This window comes from Puma concolor, chromosome D1 (assembly GCF_028749965.1).
Source record: "Puma concolor isolate L17-30 chromosome D1, mPumCon1.1.hap2, whole genome shotgun sequence".
Classification (NCBI taxonomy): domain Eukaryota; kingdom Metazoa; phylum Chordata; class Mammalia; order Carnivora; family Felidae; genus Puma; species Puma concolor.
In genome coordinates this window covers 60,895,418-60,913,945 of record NC_141676.1, presented here as the reverse complement: position 1 = coordinate 60,913,945, position 18,528 = coordinate 60,895,418, and the positions used below count along the sequence as shown (strand labels likewise).

The 18,528-nt window shown below is 39.2% G+C and overlaps 1 protein-coding gene across 2 annotated transcripts in view; it reads right to left on the bottom strand.

Annotated features, from left to right (window-relative positions):
- Positions 1-18,528, bottom strand: part of ACER3 (alkaline ceramidase 3) — a 181,359-nt gene that overhangs the window by 50,358 nt on the left and 112,473 nt on the right. For both annotated transcript variants that reach the window (XM_025928583.2, XM_086678376.1), the window contains 3 exons: positions 7,119-7,171; positions 4,836-4,917; positions 132-167 (listed from right to left, as the gene is read on the bottom strand). In XM_025928583.2, the coding sequence (XP_025784368.1) occupies positions 132-167; positions 4,836-4,917; positions 7,119-7,171 (171 nt within the window). The remainder of the gene's footprint in view (positions 1-131; positions 168-4,835; positions 4,918-7,118; positions 7,172-18,528) is intronic.

Genomic DNA, 18,528 nt, shown 5'->3' with positions numbered 1-18,528 from the left:
TTTAAATACTTTCATAGGACATCTACCACTTTATTTTCAGAAATTATATCTGCATATAATTTACCAGAAAAGGAAACGAAATGCAGGCAAGTACTGTTAAACAATTAAGTGTTAATAGTTTTTTAATTTACCTGATGGAATACAGGCTCCTTTACCTTAAGGTAAACCTACAAAATATTAAAAGAAACACATGTGAATGAAGTGTATTACTGAGGGGGAAGAAAACCTATTCCAGTAATTCTGCAAATCCCAAACCTCCCTGCCTCCTAGTCCTGTTACTTAGATCGGACTCCAGCCATGTAAAACCAGTCAGATTAGGTGGCATGCCACAGAAGGGATAGTAGCTACTGGCGGGTCTCCCCCAGTGCTAGTTTGACCACGGTGAACTAAATGTTTCAAGGCTGTTTTGGATTACTCTGGCTTCTTGGCCTCTGCATCAGCATCAAGGAAGGGCAAAGATGCACACAGTTTACTCATAAGGGCTGAAGAGGGTCTACTGACAATGCCTATAATACAGGTTTTTCTACAACAGAAAGAACACTGGAGTTAAAGACAGGAGTTCAATTTCAGACTCTGCCAGTGACTTGCTACATACCTCGAGCAAGGACTCACTTAACCAAAAGACTCATTTTTTCCTTATCTGGGTAATAGGAATAACAGTGGTGAGGAACAATAAGCTAAAAGACGTGAAAGTGTTCAGCATATAATGCACGCTCAATAACTGAATACATTTACAACAAATTTCTTGTACTTTCTTTTACTTCCAAAGCCTCTTAACCCGTCTACCTAGATGCATTCCCAGTTACACAAACCCTAGTTTTAGGTTCCAGTGTCATGTGGGTGATTAAGTGCAATGCCTGTTTAAGATTCAGCATGCATTTACTGCCCTGTAGGAGTATGCCTTTAAAATGACATGGTAAAGAGTTATCAAAATTCAAATCATAATCCTGGAACGATTCCCATCACTTACGAGACAAGTCCAAATTTCAAAGCCTTCCATGATCTCACTCCTGACTTTCTGTTCGGCTTCATTGCTCTCCTCTTGTCCCTATTTCATCCTAGGCTCCAAAAAGTACAGTGCTTCCCCAAATGTGCTACTTCAATACCTCCAGATCTTTAAACATGCTGCTCTTTACTTCGTTCAGAAACCCTCCCCTGCTCGCACACTTTCATCTTCCAAGATTCAGCTCAAACCATCCCTCTTTCTTGAAGTCTTTTCTGGGTCCTTCTCCACTCAGCAGAAGCTGCCACTCACCCTCCTTCAGGCCCTCACTGACCATGTATAAACATCATGTAATTTGTTGGTTTGTTTCTCTCCCCTACAAGGCAATAATCTCTTTGACAGATATCTCTTTGGCAGATATCTCTATATCCTCATTTAATACAGTGCTGATCTCACAAAATTTTATGTAATTTTACAATTTGGCTACAAAATTTCTTAATCCTGTAGGAAGTTCCTACCCTCACTACAATAACAGCAGATTATTTCTTTTAAGCACCCATACAGCTTTAGTAGGAAGATGTGTATGAGACACTATCTGTAACTCTAAACTCAGTAAGGAAGAATGCTTTTCATCTCTGAAATGTGTTGTCAAAATATTAATTTTCCTTTGTATAGCTTCATATTCTCATTGTTATTAATAAATGAAATGCAAAAGGGCATGCTCTTTAAGACTTTTTTTTAAGGCAAAAGAATTATGGAGTCCTTACTATGTGCCAAGTATTAATTTTCCTACATGAAATGTACGCTATTATTATCTTCATCGAACAGACAAGGAAAACTAATGCCCAAGTTTGGCTTGTGACTTGCCAAGTGACTTGCCCAAGGTTCCCAGTTAAATGTTGGTTCAAATTTAGATCTAACTGACTCCCAAGCCTGTATTTCCAACCACTGAACTTAGAAAGTGGTCCAGTCTTGGGGCACCTGGGTGGCTCAGTCGGTTGAGCGTCCGGCTTCGGCTCAGGCCATGATCTCACGGTTTGTGACTTCAAGCCCCACATCGGGCTCTGTGCTGACAGCTCAGAGCCTGGAGCCTGTTTCAGATTCTGTGTCTCCCTTTCTCTCTGCTCCTCCCCTGCTCGTGCTCTGTCTCTGTCTCTCTCTCTCTCTCTCTCTCTCTCTCAAAAATAAATAAACATTAAAAAAAAAAATTAAAAAAAAAAAAAAGAAAGTGGTCCAGTCTTAACTCTGCCAGCAATTTTCCATATGAACTTGGCTAGCCAGACAAGTAAGTCATTAACACTCTCTGGACTTTGTTCTCTTCTTTTTTACAACAACAAGATTTCCTTTCATCTCTGAAACACTAGGATTTTCTCACAATCAAGGAGTATGTAGTTTATGCAAGGACAGTGCAGGGCAGTGTAGAAGCATAAGAAAATAGTGTATCTGTTCTTTCAACCTTCTATTCACCTTCTCAGGTCACTGATAATCTAACTTCTGCCTCCATCAATCTATTGCTGACAGTATGCTTATTATGGTTACTTGGTCTTTTAATTGAAATTTTTATGGGTCAAACTTCAATCTTATTTTACTCAACCTCTCAGTAGCAACTAATACTGTTACTCCTTCTGGAAATCTCTTCATACTTTGTGATATTAGGCTCTCTAGTTTGCCTATGTTTCTGACTACTTGTTCTCAGTTTCCTTTGCTGGCTCCATTTCTCCTACCTGACCCTCACATGTCAGTGTTCCCATGTACAGCATGGTGATTATACCTAATACTGGGCTGAATACTGGCACTTTGCTAAGAAAACAGATTTCAGGTGGTCTTCTCTCTCTCTCTCTCTCTCTCTCTCTCTCTCTCTCTCTCATACACACACACACACACACACACACACACACACACACACACACACACACGACAACTATGTGAGAAGCTATGTTAATTAGTTTGCCTATAGTAATCATTTCACTATGCATATCAAATCATCATGCTGTACACCTTGAATGTATATAACTTTTATTTTTAAAGTGTTGACTCATTGAAATCCTTAGGCATTATGAAAGTTTGCATAGTGACAGGATGTGAATGTCAAATAGACAAATCAACTGTAACTTTTAGAACTTTTAGGGTAAAGTATCATAAATGTATACTCTTGTTTATCTCTGTCAAAAAAAAAAGTGTTCCATAGGGTTGCATCTTTGGTAATTTTAATGGTTCATGCTATCTGTGCCAGTTCATCTGTTCTCGCATTTCTAGTACCTCCCATACCAATTCTCAAACCCACATCTTTAGCTCAGCCTACCTGTTAATAAGCCTCAGGTGTCATTAACATCAGGCATCTCAATCTCAACACATTCCAAATTGAATTTATCTACCTCTACTCTGTGACACAAACCTACTCATTATCTTTCCTGCAAAATCTGCTCTTCCTTGAAGTTTTCCATCTTGGTTAAGAACCTATTATGTACCACGATGGCCAGGCTGTAAACAGAGGCATCATTCTAGACAATTCCTTTTTACCCCATACCCACACCCTCTACTTAGTGGGTCACAAGTCTTATGGATTGTTATTTATGACAGCGTCTTTTTTTTTTTTAAGATTTTATTTTTTTAAGTAATCTCTACACCCAATGTAGGGCTCAAACCGACAATCCAGAGATCAAGAGTCACGCAGCTTTACTGACTGAGCCAGCCAGGTGCCCCTATGACAGCTTCTTTGCATCCCCACACCAATTTTACTTCAGTCGGAGTCTCATACTTTGCCTAAGCAAATGCAAAAGTCCCTGAGTCTAGCCTCATATTCCTCTAATCCATCCTCTAAAATCAGTCATCTTTCTAACTAACCATGTTCTTCCTCAGCTATGGATCAGTTAATGGCTTCAAATTACCTTGAAGATAAAAATCCCAGTGTATACAAGGGTCTTTATAATCTGACATTTATCTCATTAACTAGACTCATTCACTCATCACCACTTAACATATACTCTAGCCATATTAAATCTCTCCTGTTTCTGCTGGTAGTGATGATTTAATCAGAAAATGAAGTACTCAGTGTAGTATCTGGCACATAGTAAGTGCTTAGAAATGATAGTTTATTATGTTCCAAGGTTCTATGCCTAGGGACAATGAACAGTCTATTTAGAAATACTTCATCACATTCTTGCCCCAGGGGCCTGGCAAACTCTTAACCATCAGTTAAAAGCCAGTTAAAAGGAGCTTTCCTTGACAAACCCAAGTAATTTTCATTCATGTGTCTTCTCATCATTTAACTAGTTCTTACCATTATTATTGTAATCATCATCTTTTGATGCAATTCTGTGCTTACATCTTTGATTTCTCTACTTGAATGTATTCCTTAAGCATAGCAACTGCTTCTTCGCCGTCTTTGTATTTTCTACTGCTTGATATGATAGGTTTGCAATTCACATTTGTTGAAATGAATTATCTCTTAATACAAAATGCACTTTACTTGAGGGAAAAAAGCACTAGGATAGGATGAGAAGTGACCATGAACTCATTATCAGGAAAAGGTTAACCATTAAAGTAGTCACAGTAGGCCCAACAGAGCAGAATCAATCACTTTCTTTTAACAAATGGGAGGTACTATGTCCATTCATGAAAAAAAGTTAATTCTTTCCCCATTGCTACTAAATATTTGCCCTTTGACTTTTTCTCCCTTCAAATAAATAAATAAACAGATTTTTTAAAAGTTGTCTCAACTTTTTGTTGAGAAATAACACCTAAACAGGAGATAAAGAAACAGTATCTGTGAGTTTTGTGTAGAAACATTTCAGTTTGAACAGCATGAAGCAAACACTAGAAGTAAAATGTGCCAAACTCCGCACACGGCTGGTTCACATGCTTAATCTCTTAGAAACAAAATATGACTTACTGTGGTTACTATTAAACTGAAAAGAACTAAGATAAAAAGCAGATGGTAGTTTACAGAGTTCTTCATCTTGAAACATTCAAACCTTTAAAAAAATAGAGAAAGAAACTTGTTTTAGAATATGTAACTAGGAAAACAAATAGAATGCTGTTTTAACGCTTGTGTACACATCTCTGGATCCAGCGATGCCCCCATTTCCTCCCAAACTCTCATCTTAGAGAATTTGCACTGCCTACTTGCACTTCCGCCAAGACGCTGGGTGAATCAGGAGTAGGCACCTGGCTTCAATTGGAACAATGAGAGGCTCTCTCCTGAAAACTTGGGAGCTTGGGAGCCAGGGACTGAATCAATTAAGTGTACAGAATCCAAGTATAAAGGCTTATGGATTGAAAATCTGATGCTGGTATTTGGGCAGCTAAATTGAATGAACAAGAAGATGAATGAGCAGAGAAGTGATCTGCATGGAGAGAAAAATAAAGCAGATTCAAAGACTTGAGACCATGCGAGGAAGGAATGGGGAGAAGAGCGGGAGACAGAATCTGCCCTTGAGTTGTAGCCAGGCTATACTTCCTGCTATTATGTTTCATCTATTTCCTCATGTCCCTAAAATAAATAAATCTCTCTGAACTCAAGCCGGCTTGGGTAGGTTTCTAAATCTTGTGAGCCATTCTGACTAAGGCACGCTATTACAGAAAATATCACTGTATTATAATGGTTTCTTTTACCAGTCTCCTCAACCAGATTGTGAACAACTCGTGTGCAGGGATAAAATATTTTTCTCATGTATCTAATCACTAGGCTCACTTAATCAACTGAGTCACCCAGGCAGCCCTGGCCCACATTATTTCTAAGATCTCTTTTACCTTTAAGTTCTGTTACTTGATGACTTATTAAAAAAAGCTCACCTGAAGGTGTTTTTCTAGATCAGGAGCAGCAAACTACCGCCCAAAGGCTCAAGCTCTTTTTGGGTAAATAACACAGTCACGAGCATTTGTCTACCTATTATCGGGGTGCCTGTAGCTTCAATACTACACAAGCAAAGATGAAGATCAACAGAGACCACAGGCCCACAAAACCTAAAATAATTACTATCTGTCCCTTTACAGAAAAAAATTCAGATGAGCTCTTTTTAATAATATATTTTCTCAAACGATTCTGATTTTTAGATATCTTTAGAAGAAAATATTCTTGAGCTAGCAATGATGATCACATCGAAAAGAACCAGATAACACATCACATAAGGCTTTAGAGAAGTTTTAAGTACTAGTGCTAGGAAACTGAAGGCATACTTAGAAGGCAAGGTTATTAAACTTTGTAGTTCAATTTCCAACTCTGACACTTACAACTACACAGCTTAGGCAAGTCACCTAAGCAGAAGCTCGGCTTATGTCCTTAGAAAAGTTACTAAATCTGTGCTTTACTTCATCATCTATAAAATGAGGATAATACCAAGTTACCTTGCACAACTGAGAGAATTAGAGATGGCTTTTACACTGCCTAGCACAATTACAGGTACAAAGGACATAAATATTATTTTTATGGCACACTATATAAAATTTTTACCTAATTTGTATACATTCAGGGTGCCTGGGTGGCTCAGTTGCTTATGCGTCTGACTCTTGATTTTGGCTCAGGTCATGATCTCACGGGTCCATGAGATGGAGTTCCATACTCTCAGCATGAAGCCTGCTTAGGATTCTCTCTCTCTCTCTGCCCCTCCCCCGTGTTCTCTAATAAACTTAAAAATTTTTTAAATAAAAATAAATTTGTACGGGCGCCTGGGTGGCTCAGCCGGTTAAATGTCCAACTTCGGCTCAGGTCATGATCTTGCGGTTTGTGAGTTAAGGCCCTGCGTCGGGCTCTGTGCTGACAGCTCAGAGCCTGGAGCTTGCTTCGGATTGATTCTCTGTCTCCCCCCCTCTCTCTCTTCCTTCCCTGCCCACACTCTGTTTATCTCTCTCTCTCTCAAAAATAAATAAACACTAAAAAAATTTAAAAAAAAATAAATTTGCATACATTCATAACTCAAGGAAAGGCAGACTATGCAAGTCAAATTTAAGTAAGAGTCTATCTAAACTTTTATGAGATCATAAAAGTTAATAAACAACATTATTATAACTTCCCAGATATTATACTTTACATGAAGATCACAGAAGTTAGAACCTTTTACACTATTACAACCTCCCAGTAATATAACAGGGTTAACTATATTACTTAATTCAGTATGAAGTGAATATGAATTTTAAAATGTATCAAACAACTGAATTTTAAACGTTAAGTACTTACATGCAGTACACAAATATACAACAGCTGTAAATCATTGGGAGTTCATCCAATAGCTATAAGAAACAAAGAAAGAGCACTTGAATATTGTAGAGGTGCAATTATTATACAAATAAAAATAAAACGTCAGAATGATTATGATAGTCACCTCTTATTATCTAATATCTTTTACTAATTCTTTCATATATTTAACATCTTATTTACTCTGAGTGTTGGGGAAGGTCACTGAAAGGAAGTGACCGTTGGTTGACCTGTGAACTGGACCTGGGCAACTGGGGGCTCCTCACCTCTACCCATCCCTGGAATAGGACTTCTGCTTTTCTTGCTCCCAGAGGCAGTTCCAAGGACATAGACTTAGACATAGTCTTAGACAATGATGTGGTACCCTTGAGATAGTGATGTTGCTGTTGAAAACACCTGCAAGGTATACCTTACTGAACCTAACTAAGGCCTCTTTATGAATGTTCAAGATTCGGTGGGCAGGTGGGGAGACCCATTGCTGCCACCCAAGACAAGCCTCGTATGTAAGTACTCTCTGCCTATTAAAACTGCCAACTACCAACCTGGAGTGGCCTGCCTCTTTCTTCTGCCTTTCTCTGCCCTCTGCTTATGGGGGTTGGTTTGTTGTTGTTGAACAAACAAGCTTATCCATCCATCTATCCTAATGTACACACCTAAATAGGACGCCTGACTCACTAGGCAGCTCAGATCAGTTCAGTACCACAAACTATGTTATCATACTTCCAGGAAAGACATATGTCTATCATCTATAGGGGTGTGGGTCCTATCAATGTTCTTTTGCATTTTCCCTTTTCCTAGAACACCTAAGATGGATAAAATGTCCACTAATATACATTAAGAAGGGATATTAATGGCTGGGAAAGTCATTCGGTTAATCTAAGTAACCTATGTTTCTGAAAAATATTATTAGCAATAATAATTATAACTATTACGTATTAAACTACAAGCTACACACTAAGCTAAATGTTGCAGATAGGTTGTTTCTAATCCTTAAACCAATCCTATAGAAGTTAGTTGTTGAGCATATAATGAAAACAAGACATAGTCGTTGCCTTTGAGGGATTCACATTCTAGTGAGGTGGAGGGAATGAAAAACGTGATTAAATATAAAGATTCCATTTTGACAACCATAAGAGTCATAAAGATTTTCCTTACAGGAGTGATACATAACCTGAGACCTAGAAAATATGCAGATATGAGTAAGATGAAGAGGGACTGAGGGGAAGAGGAGAACCCGTAAGCAGTGGAAATATAATGTGCAAAGGTCCTGTTGCAGGAAGGGGATTTCAAGAAATGAAAATGTTCATTGCGATTGAAGCTTAATTAATGATGAAGAGAAAGGACATAAAATGAGGCTGGAGAGATAAGCAGCAAATAGATCAGGCAAGCGTTTTAGGCTGAAAGGGATTTTTTTTTTATGTTTATTTTTTGAGAGAGAGAGAGATAAACAGAGCGTGAGTAGAGAGGGAGACACAGAATCCGAAGCAGGCTCCAGGCTCTGAGCTGCCAGCACAGAGCCCGACACAGGGCTTGAACTCATATGCGGTGAGATCATGACCTGAGCTGAAGTCGGACACTTAACTGACTGAGCCACTCAGATGCCCCAGCCGCTGAAAAGATTTAAACTAAGTGGCTGTCTTCATGAGCTTGGGCTGTTATAGCAATACCTTAGACTGGGTAGCTAAAACAACAGAATTTATTCCTCACACCTCTGGAGGTTGGGAGGCCCAAGATGATGATACTGGCAGATTTGGTACTTGGTGAAAGTTCTCTTCTTGACTTGCAGATGGCTGCCTTCTCTGTAACCTCACATGGGAAAGGGTAACAGAGAGCAAGTTCTCTGGTCTCTTCTTAGAAGGACACTAATCCCATCATGAAAACCCCATCCTCATAACCTCATCTAAACCTAATGACCGTCTTAAGGTCCCATCTCCAAATATTGTCACACACGGTTCTAGAGATTCAACATATGAGGGGACACAATTCACTCTATAGTGGTGGTGGCAGTGTGTTTAAAATATAGGTTTTATTATTTTTCAGGTATGGTGAGGCCAACAGATCAGGAGATGACTGCCACGGAAAAGACAGTTTGTTATTCACAGTTCCTAAGAGGAGGCATGCCATGCCAAGCAGGGCCACAAGGGAAAGCACCACCATCAGTCAGGAGGCACAATGAGCAAGGGGGAAGCATAGATGACAACCCTTATTGTGGTTTCCCAGAGAAAGGCAAAGTAAGGGAGGGTAAGCAGGTTTAGCATTGGCTAATTTGAATAATTTCAGCAGGCTCTAGGGGCTAGGAGCTATCTGGTACGTGGCGGTGGTGATTAGGGCATGGATTTTAAAATCTGGGTAACACAAATATGAAAGTCCTATTTCAAAACCATAAGTAGCAAAATTATGACTGGTAAAGAACACAGAGTTCCAGGATAGCGTGGGGTGTGTGTGTCTGAAGAGGAGTCTGAAGAGGTAGGCAGAGGCCAGATCACAGCCTGTGAGCCTGACTTATGGCAAGTATCAAAGATGTTTAAAAAGTGACACGCCTTCTGGAGACCAGGGACTGTATTTTACACATCTCATTTCTAACACTTGTACAAAGCCTAGCAAACACTGCTCAAAGAATGGAAACAACTAGTTTTGTTTGTAGGAACAGTATTTGTCTTCTGGTATGACAAATGGATGGGGGAAGCAGGGACACCAATTAGGAAACAGTTACAGAAATGAGGCCTGGGGATGATGGATTAAGGTCGTGGCTGTGCAGACAGCTAGAGGTAGACGTATTTGAGAGCTACTCTGGAAGTTGAATCAAGAGCTTTCAGTGTTTCCAGTAGTGAGAAAGCAGAAGAAATTAAAGATGAATCACAGGTTTTTAGCTTGGGCTTTCAGTGTAAGGTGTTTCCATTCATTGAGATAGGGAGCAAAGGAGAAAGAAGGGTAATATTTATAACCAGAACATGTATTATTTACAATAGCATGTAAGCTATTTTTGTTTTTGTATTATAAGGAAAATTATAGATGAACAAACATTTTTCTTTGGTTTTGTTTTCTAGGATAAGTATGAGAAATTTATCTTTTTTTACTTATGAGAAGAAGATGAATACTTTGTTTATACTAGCATCTATTTTTTTCCACTATCAATCATATATGCTCAGTAGAGAATACCTAAAAATCTCTTCTAATATTAAAATTCTATGATTCTAAATTATTCTTTGGTACTTTCCACTTTTCTACTAGTGTCTCTACTCCTCCTCTAATGTTTTTCTCAAACCCAGTCCCAAATGCATTGCTTTTGGCTAGTCGCCGAAAGTATGTGACACATTAATCATGAGAAAGGAGTTAGTCATAGCTTACAATATTACCCTTCACTGAGGCACACATAATAGTACTCAAAGGAATGAATCACTAACAATGAATCCATAATGGTGGTTTCAGGCACTCTGACTAGCTAAAGAAAAAGGAAGGAAAGTATTACTTATGAAACACTTATTTACCAGATCCTATGATGACACTTTCACAAATGCCAACCAATTGATCCTCACAATACTCCTATAGGTATTATTAAATCCATTAGATAGATGAAGAAACAAAAGCTCAGCAAAATTAAGTGGCATATCTATGCTCAAACAGCCAGCAAAGTGGTAGCAGAATTGGAACTGGAGCCCAAGAGCCACCTGGCAATAATAAATCTAAAGAAAATACCATCCAAGCTCCAAATTGTTCTTAAGAGAGTAAGACAGAACTGTCAATATCTGCTTGTGCCCAGTGTAGGCAGAAGTAAAGACTAGGCTTCCAATTTCTCTTACAGCTATAACAAGCTGGTGAAATTGTTCACTGACCACCAGGGTCAGCTCAGTGGCAACACTATCATTTCTCTTTTTTAATTTTAATTTTTAAATTTACATCCAAGTTAGTTAGCCTATAGTACAATAACGATCTCAGGAATAAATTCCACTGATTCATCCCCTATGTATAACACCCAGTGTTCATCCCAACAAGTGTCTTCCTTAATGCCCCTTACCCGTTTAGCCCATCCTCTTGCCCACAACCCCTTCAGCAACTGTTTGTTCTTTATATTCAACAGTCTCTTATGTTTGGCCCCCTCCCTGTTTTTATATTACTTTTGCTTCCCTTCCCTTATGTTCATCTGTTTTGTATCTTAAATTCCACATATGAGTGAAGTACAACACTATCATTTCTTATGTTGCTTCAGTGACTGTGCATAAAAAATGATGGCCTACCATAGTTGAGCCAAATTTATCCTGAAAGGAGACAAGACAGGGAATCTTCAAGGAATATTCACAATCATTTTGTATTTAAATTAGAGAGATAGGGACGCTGTTTAAAAAAGCCCTTTAATACTGATGATTCTTCCTTCCTAAATCATTGGGAAATTGGGTCATGTATCCTTTCTGCACAGATAGGCAAGCACATAAAACCACACCTTTGTAGAACAAAAGGGGCAAGAAATAAGGCATCTGTCCAATCTGTCCCCAAAGTTGGTAAAGTAGTATCATAGTAATGATAAAGCACAGAATCTACAATCTCAGGTTCAAAGGCTATCTGGTCCATTCCAATGCTGTTATCTTGGTAACAATCTTACCAACGATTAAGTTGATACGCAAATCAAAGTGTGTCCCACCTCTGCTCCAAATCTATTAATGGCTTATAGGGGATAAAGTTCAAGAGGCTTAGATTTGGCCTCTGGTTAGTTTCCCAAAACACATCTCTTACCATTTAGTTCAAGGCTGCCCAGAGCAGGTGCTCAACAATGTAACAAATGTTAGCTATTGTTACTGGTAGCACTATGGCCGTCATTACCACATATTCCCACTCCATCCATGGCTAACAGTGTATTAATTGCAGTGCCCCGAGATGCCAGACAAACTCAACTCTGTGGGTTCTAGATGGCCTGGCAAATTCCTACCCATCCTTGAACATGCAACTCAAACATGTGTCTGAGTCATTTGCGTGAAACCCCTTTGCTGACCTACTTCCCCTAAAAAATTTCTCTTTCCATTTCCATAGCATCCTGTATGCCCCTTTACCACTGCGCTCACTAGCATATTACCTTCACTACTAGACCACAGATTCCTTGAGGAAAGGACTATATCATTTTTACCTATGCATATCTGTTGCCCAGGTACCAATTTTTGAACTAATGAAAATGTTTGTCCAGTTTATGCTTGGGCATAAGGACAGAGAAGTCAAGATCTCCGAAGGCAGCTCTTATCATCTACTGGCTCAGAAATTTTTCTCTATGTTGACCAAGGTGTCTCTTTATCTTTAACCCCACTAGAACCACAAAGAATAAATCTAATCCTTTTCAACATGTCAACCCTTCAAACACTGATTCATAAAACATTCATGTAGGGGATATACCAAGGTCAACAGAGACAGTTCCTGCTCTTGGGTAACTCACATTATGATAGAGAAGAAAAACACATAAATATATTTATGAGACAACAGATAAGGGAAGTAACAGAAAAGCACAGAGTGCTGTGAAAGAACATATGAAGGGTACATATCCTACCCTGGGGCCGTGGAAGGCCGCCTAGAGGAGCTGCTGCTTTGGCTGAGACTTTAAAGGACGAACAGGAATTGTCCATGGGAGAGAAGGAAGTGCAACAGGGCCAGACATGAAAAATGCAGAGAACTGAGAGAATCTGCTATGTACAGCTGAGTTGGGGGAACTGGGCATGTCTTCTCTTCTTCAGGCTAAATATTCTCAGTTCCTTCTCCTCAAGCATCAGGACTAGATTTTTAGTTCTATTTTTTAAAATTCTATTTATTTATTAAGAGAGAGGGAGAGAGAGAAGGTGGGGGGGGGGGCACAAATAGGGGAGGGGCAGAGAGAGAGAATCCCAAGCAGGCTCTATGCTGTCAGCATAATCTCACAACCATGAGATCATGACCTGAGCCAATATCAAGAGTTACACATTAACCAACTGAGCCACCCAGGCGCCCCTATATTTTTAGTTCTTTCACCATTCTGGTATTTTGCATTTGAACACAAGCCAGGTCAGTCCTCAGAATTGAATATTGTCATGATCTATTCAGCACACAGCAGGAGAGCCTACTTCTTCCTTCCCTCAGATTCTTAGTCTCACCTTGTCTCAGCGCATTCATGCAGCTGTTTGTTTCTTTGTTTTTATTACATTTTTTAAAGGTTTGTTTATTTTTGAGAGAGAGAGAGAGAGATAAAATGTGAGCGGGGGAGGGGCAGAGAGAGAGAGGGAGACACAGAATCTGAAGCAGGATCCAGGCTCTGAGCTGTCAGCACAGAGCCCAACGTGGGGCTCAAACCCACTAACTGTGAGATCATGACCTGAGCCGAAGCCGAACGCTTAACCAACTGAGCCACCCAGGCGCCCCAGTTGTTTCTTTATATATGTGATAGACACACGCTACCTTCCAGGGTTACTGTTTTAGGAATAGCATGAATGGACAGCAGGAATGATCCTAGAGATTTTAAAACTTATCTAGTTCTTAGAAAACATGTGCTTAAGGGAATGTCAGAGGTTGCTGTGTGCACGGAATTAGACTAGGTATGTTTTGTAAATTGTTCTGGCTACCTGTTACTGTCTAGCAAACCACCTTAAAACTCAGTGGCTTAAAATACTAATATTTACTTTGCTGATTAGTATGCATTTTGAGCCGACCTGGGAGGGAGAAGTTCATCTCTCCTTCACTCAATGTCAGCTGGGACAGCTCAAAGGCTGAGGGCTAGAATCATCTAAAGATTCACACACTCAAATTTTGGGCAGTTGATGCTGGCTGCAGTCTGGGGACTTCAGGTGAGGCTGTGGCAGCAACATCTATACATGGCCTTTCCACATGGCTGACTGGCTTCTTTACCACAAGGTGCTGGGTTCCTAGGGTAAGCATCCCAGGAGGATGAGGAAGAAGTTCTTCGCCTTTTGTGACTCACCCTTGGAAGTCATATAGCTTCCTGTCCACCATAGTAACAGTCTTGCCCAGATTCAAGGTCAAGGACCAGAGATCCTACCTCTTGAAGAGAGTCGATGTCACATTGTAATAACAGCGGGTGAGATGAGATATACTGGTGTTAACATCTTTGGAAAATACAATAATCCGCCACATAAATAAAACTCAAAACTGAATTAAATACCTCCACCCCCCCTTCCAAGAACAGGAGGTAGTCTGCTTTAGGATGAAGGGTATTCAGATTGGCTTATTATCATTACTATTCCTCCAAAGCACCTTAGGAATCTTTTAAAGTCTCTTTTCTTTTAAAACAAGCATAAACATGTATTTTCTTTATTGCAAAAGTATTTTATGCTCATTATAGGAAATCTGGAAAACACACAAATGAAATATAATTCTCTATAATCCCATACATAATCCAGGGATAACTACTATTTAATACTTCAATGCATCTCTTTAGTTATTCACTCATGTGGTTAAATGTCTGTCCTTCCTTCCTTCCTTCCTTCCTTCCTTCCTTCCTTCCTTCCTTCCTTCCTTCCTCATTCCCTTCCTCCCTTCCATTTACATATTTATTGGGCACATGCCATGTGCCAGCACTAGTCTATATGCTAAAGTCCAGTGGTATTTAAGATAAGTGAAATCTCTGCTGTCAAGAAGTTTACATTCTAGTTGAAGACTACAAATAAGGTAAATTCAAATGGTGATAAGTGCTATGAAAAAAGTAAATGTCACTTGTGGAAAGGACTGCTCTACATAAAGTGGTTATAAAAGGCATATCTGAGTAGGTAACATTTGCACTGAGGAGCCAGAAGGAAGCAGACATGCAAAGATATGACAGAAAAGTTTTGCAGCAGAGGAAACAGCAATCACAAAGGCCATGAGGCAGTGTCTGAAGAACAGTAAGGCCAGTATGGCTGGAGTGCAGTAAACAACGCAGAGGAACAGTAAAAACTGAAGTTAGAGAACTAGACCAGGGCCAGATCATGCAGGCCATAGTAGAGAACTGAAATTTCACCTGAAGTGCAAAGGGATACCTTGGAGAGCTTTAAGCAGAAGAATGGTATGATCTAAAATGTTAAAGACTACCTTGGATGGTTGTAGGGGCAACTGTTGACTACTGCAGTAGCCAAGAAATAAGATGGTGATAGCTTACACGATGTCCAGTGAGGTAAGGAAAAAGAATAAGGGAGTTTCCTTTTACATAAAGGAAAACTGGAAAGTCAAGACAAGTATTTCACAAAGAAAAAAGCAAATATCGTGTAGAATGCTATGGAGAGGTCAAATAATAAGATAGAAATGTATCTACTGGATTTGGCAAGATGAAGGTGACTGGTGACCTTGACAATAGCAGTTTCTGTGAAATGAAGGGAAGAAAATACCTAACTGTAATGAGAGGAAAACAGAGGGAGGTAAGTGTAGAGAGAGCAAAGACACTCGAGTGGTTTTGATGTGAAAGGGAGCCAAAACATGATTCAACAGCTGGGGCTGGACACAGGGTCAAGGGAGGAGTAATTTTTAAAAGATGGGAGTTATTTGAGTATGTTTGTATGCAGATGGCAGTGAACCAGTGTAGTGACTTTCTAAAGACCATGGTGGAGCCAGAGACTGGGATGGAGTTTATAACTGCAGGCATGAGTCTTTGAGGAGGTGGGAGGGGAGACTGGCCTTTGATAGGAGTTGGAACATTTCTCCCACAAAAACAGGAGGAAGATGATAGTGGTAGAAACATGAGGATGTTTCTTACTGATTTCTTCTATATTTTTGGTGAAATATTGAAGATATTAGTGAGGAGAAAGGGAAACGAGGCAAAAAAGATATAAAAAGAAATCCAAAAAAGAAAGAGGGACAAGTATGAAATAACAGTTCTGAAGAACACAAATGGAAATTGTCAGGGAAATGTAATGGTACTGTCTTAGGGCACTGAGCGGCTATTTGAGTTTTCGTTCAATAATTTAAAAGCGAGGGGGTGGCTGGGTGGCTCACTCGCTTAAGCACTGACTTTGGCTCAGGTCGTAATCTGACAGTCTGTGAGTTCGAGCCCCGTGTCAGGCTCTGTGCTGACAGCTCAGAGCCTGAAGCCTGCTTTGGATTCTGTGTCTCCCTCTCTCTCTGCCCCTCCCCTGCTCACGCTCTGTCTCTCTCTCTCTCAAAAATGAATAAACGTTAAAAAAAATAATTTAAAAGTGAGATAATTTAACAAAGGGATATAATTTCTATGAGCAATGTTTAGTTACTCAGTTCAGGCACAGGATATGCAGATAACTTAGCTTGATCTGGGTTGAATACTGCTCAGGAAGCAAGGGGCAATATTGAGAATATTTATATGGGTAGGTGGGAGTTACTGTAATTTTGGGCCACAGATTACAAACTTTGTAAAAAGGGAAAAGAAATGAAGCAAAATGTACTTCCTTCCAGTCTTTTTTCTATTGTTTATAAGATTGATTTTACATTACACAAAGTTTTGTCTTTATGACAGTTTCCCATTTTACTGGTCTTCAAAATATTATTTATTTATTTAATTTTTAAAGATATTCAATCAGAGGGGCACCTGTGTGGCTCAGTTGGTTAAGCATCTGACTCTTAATTTCAGCTCAGGTCATGATCTCACAGTTTGTGAGATTTAGCCCCACATGGGCTCTGGGCCGACAGCGTGGAGACTGCATAGGATTCTCTCTCCCTCTTTCTCTCTGCCCCAAACCCTGCGTGTCCATGCTCTCTCTCCCTCAAAATAAATGAAGAAACATTAAAAAAAAAAAAAAAAGACACTCAAACAGAGATCATTTTTTCTTTATTTTATTTTTTTTAAGTAACCTTTATGCCCAATGTACAGCTTGAACTCACACCCTGAGATCAAGAGTCACATGCTCTACGGACTGAGCCAGCCAGGCGCCCATCAAAATATTATTTTAAATGGCTATAGTACACTTCAACACATAGTTATATCATAGTATATGTAACAGTCTCCTTTTTGTCAAACATTTAGATCATTTAAAAACTGTATCATGTGTAACACTGTCACATGTGTAACACCCTTGTAAAACATCTTTTCCCTATCTTTGATTACTTTTTTTAGGATGTATACGTATATGTAGGAGTACAATTACTGGGTCAAAGAACATGTACAATGTTTTTCTTTAAAAAAAAAAATTAAAACAACTTCAAGGTACAGAAAAGTTTGAAGGGAAGTACAAAGAACTTTACTCTCTCTGAACCATTTGAATAAGTTGCTGACATGAGGTTCCATTACTCCCAAGTACTTTAGTGTATGTATATTTCTTACAAAGATATTCGCTTGGATTATATGCCTTGACCAAATGAAATTTATCACGGGAATGCAAGATTGGTTCAACATAGGAGAATCAATCAATGTACTAGACTATACTAATATAATAACGGAGAAAAACCACATGGTCATCTCAAGAGATTCAGAAAAAAAATATCTGAAAATGCCAACATCTTTTCATGATAAAAACACTCAGCAAACTAGGAATAGAATGGGAACTCCCTCAGCCTAATAAAGAGCATTCACACAAAACCCCAGCCAACATTATAACTAATGATGAAAAACTAAAATCTTTCTTCCTAAGATCAGGAGCAAAACAAGGATGTCTGCTCTTTCCACTTCTATTCAACTTTTTTTTTTTTTATTTTTTTTTATTTTTGGGACAGAGAGAGACAGAGCATGAACGGGGGAGGGGCAGAGAGAGCGGGAGACACAGAATCGGAAACAGGCTCCAGGCCCTGAGCCATCAGCCCAGAGCCTGATGCGGGGCTCGAACTCACAGACTGCGAGATCGTGACCTGGCTGAAGTCGGACGCTTAACCGACTGCGCCACCCAGGCGCCCCTCCACTTCTATTCAACAGTGTACTAGAAGTTCTATTCAGGGCAATTAGGCAAGAAAAATAAGTAAAAGGCATCCAATTGATAAGTAAGATATAAGACTATATTTGCGTATGACACGATCTAGTATTCAGGAAACCCTAACAAATCCACATATGCATACACAAAAAACTACTAGAGGTAAAAAAAAAAAGTTCAGCAGTGCTGCGGGATACAAGAATATGCAAAAATCATTGTTATTTCTATAAATTAGCATGAGAAATAAAAATGAAATTAAGAAAATTCTATTTACGATAGCATCAAAAAATACATTATTTATGAATGAATACATTTAACAAAAGAAGTCAAGACTTACACACTAACTATAAAATATCACTGAAAGAAATTAAAGACTTAAATAAATGGGAAGACATCCTATGTTCAAGGATTAGAAGACACTATTAAAGAAAGCAATACTCTCCAAAGTGATCTGTGGATTCAATGGAATCCCTTTCAAAGTCCCAGCTAATTTTTGCAGAAATTGATAATCTGGTCCTAAAATTCACATGGAAATGCAAGGGACCCAGAATAGTTTAAACAGTTTTTAAAAACAAGAACAGGGGCAC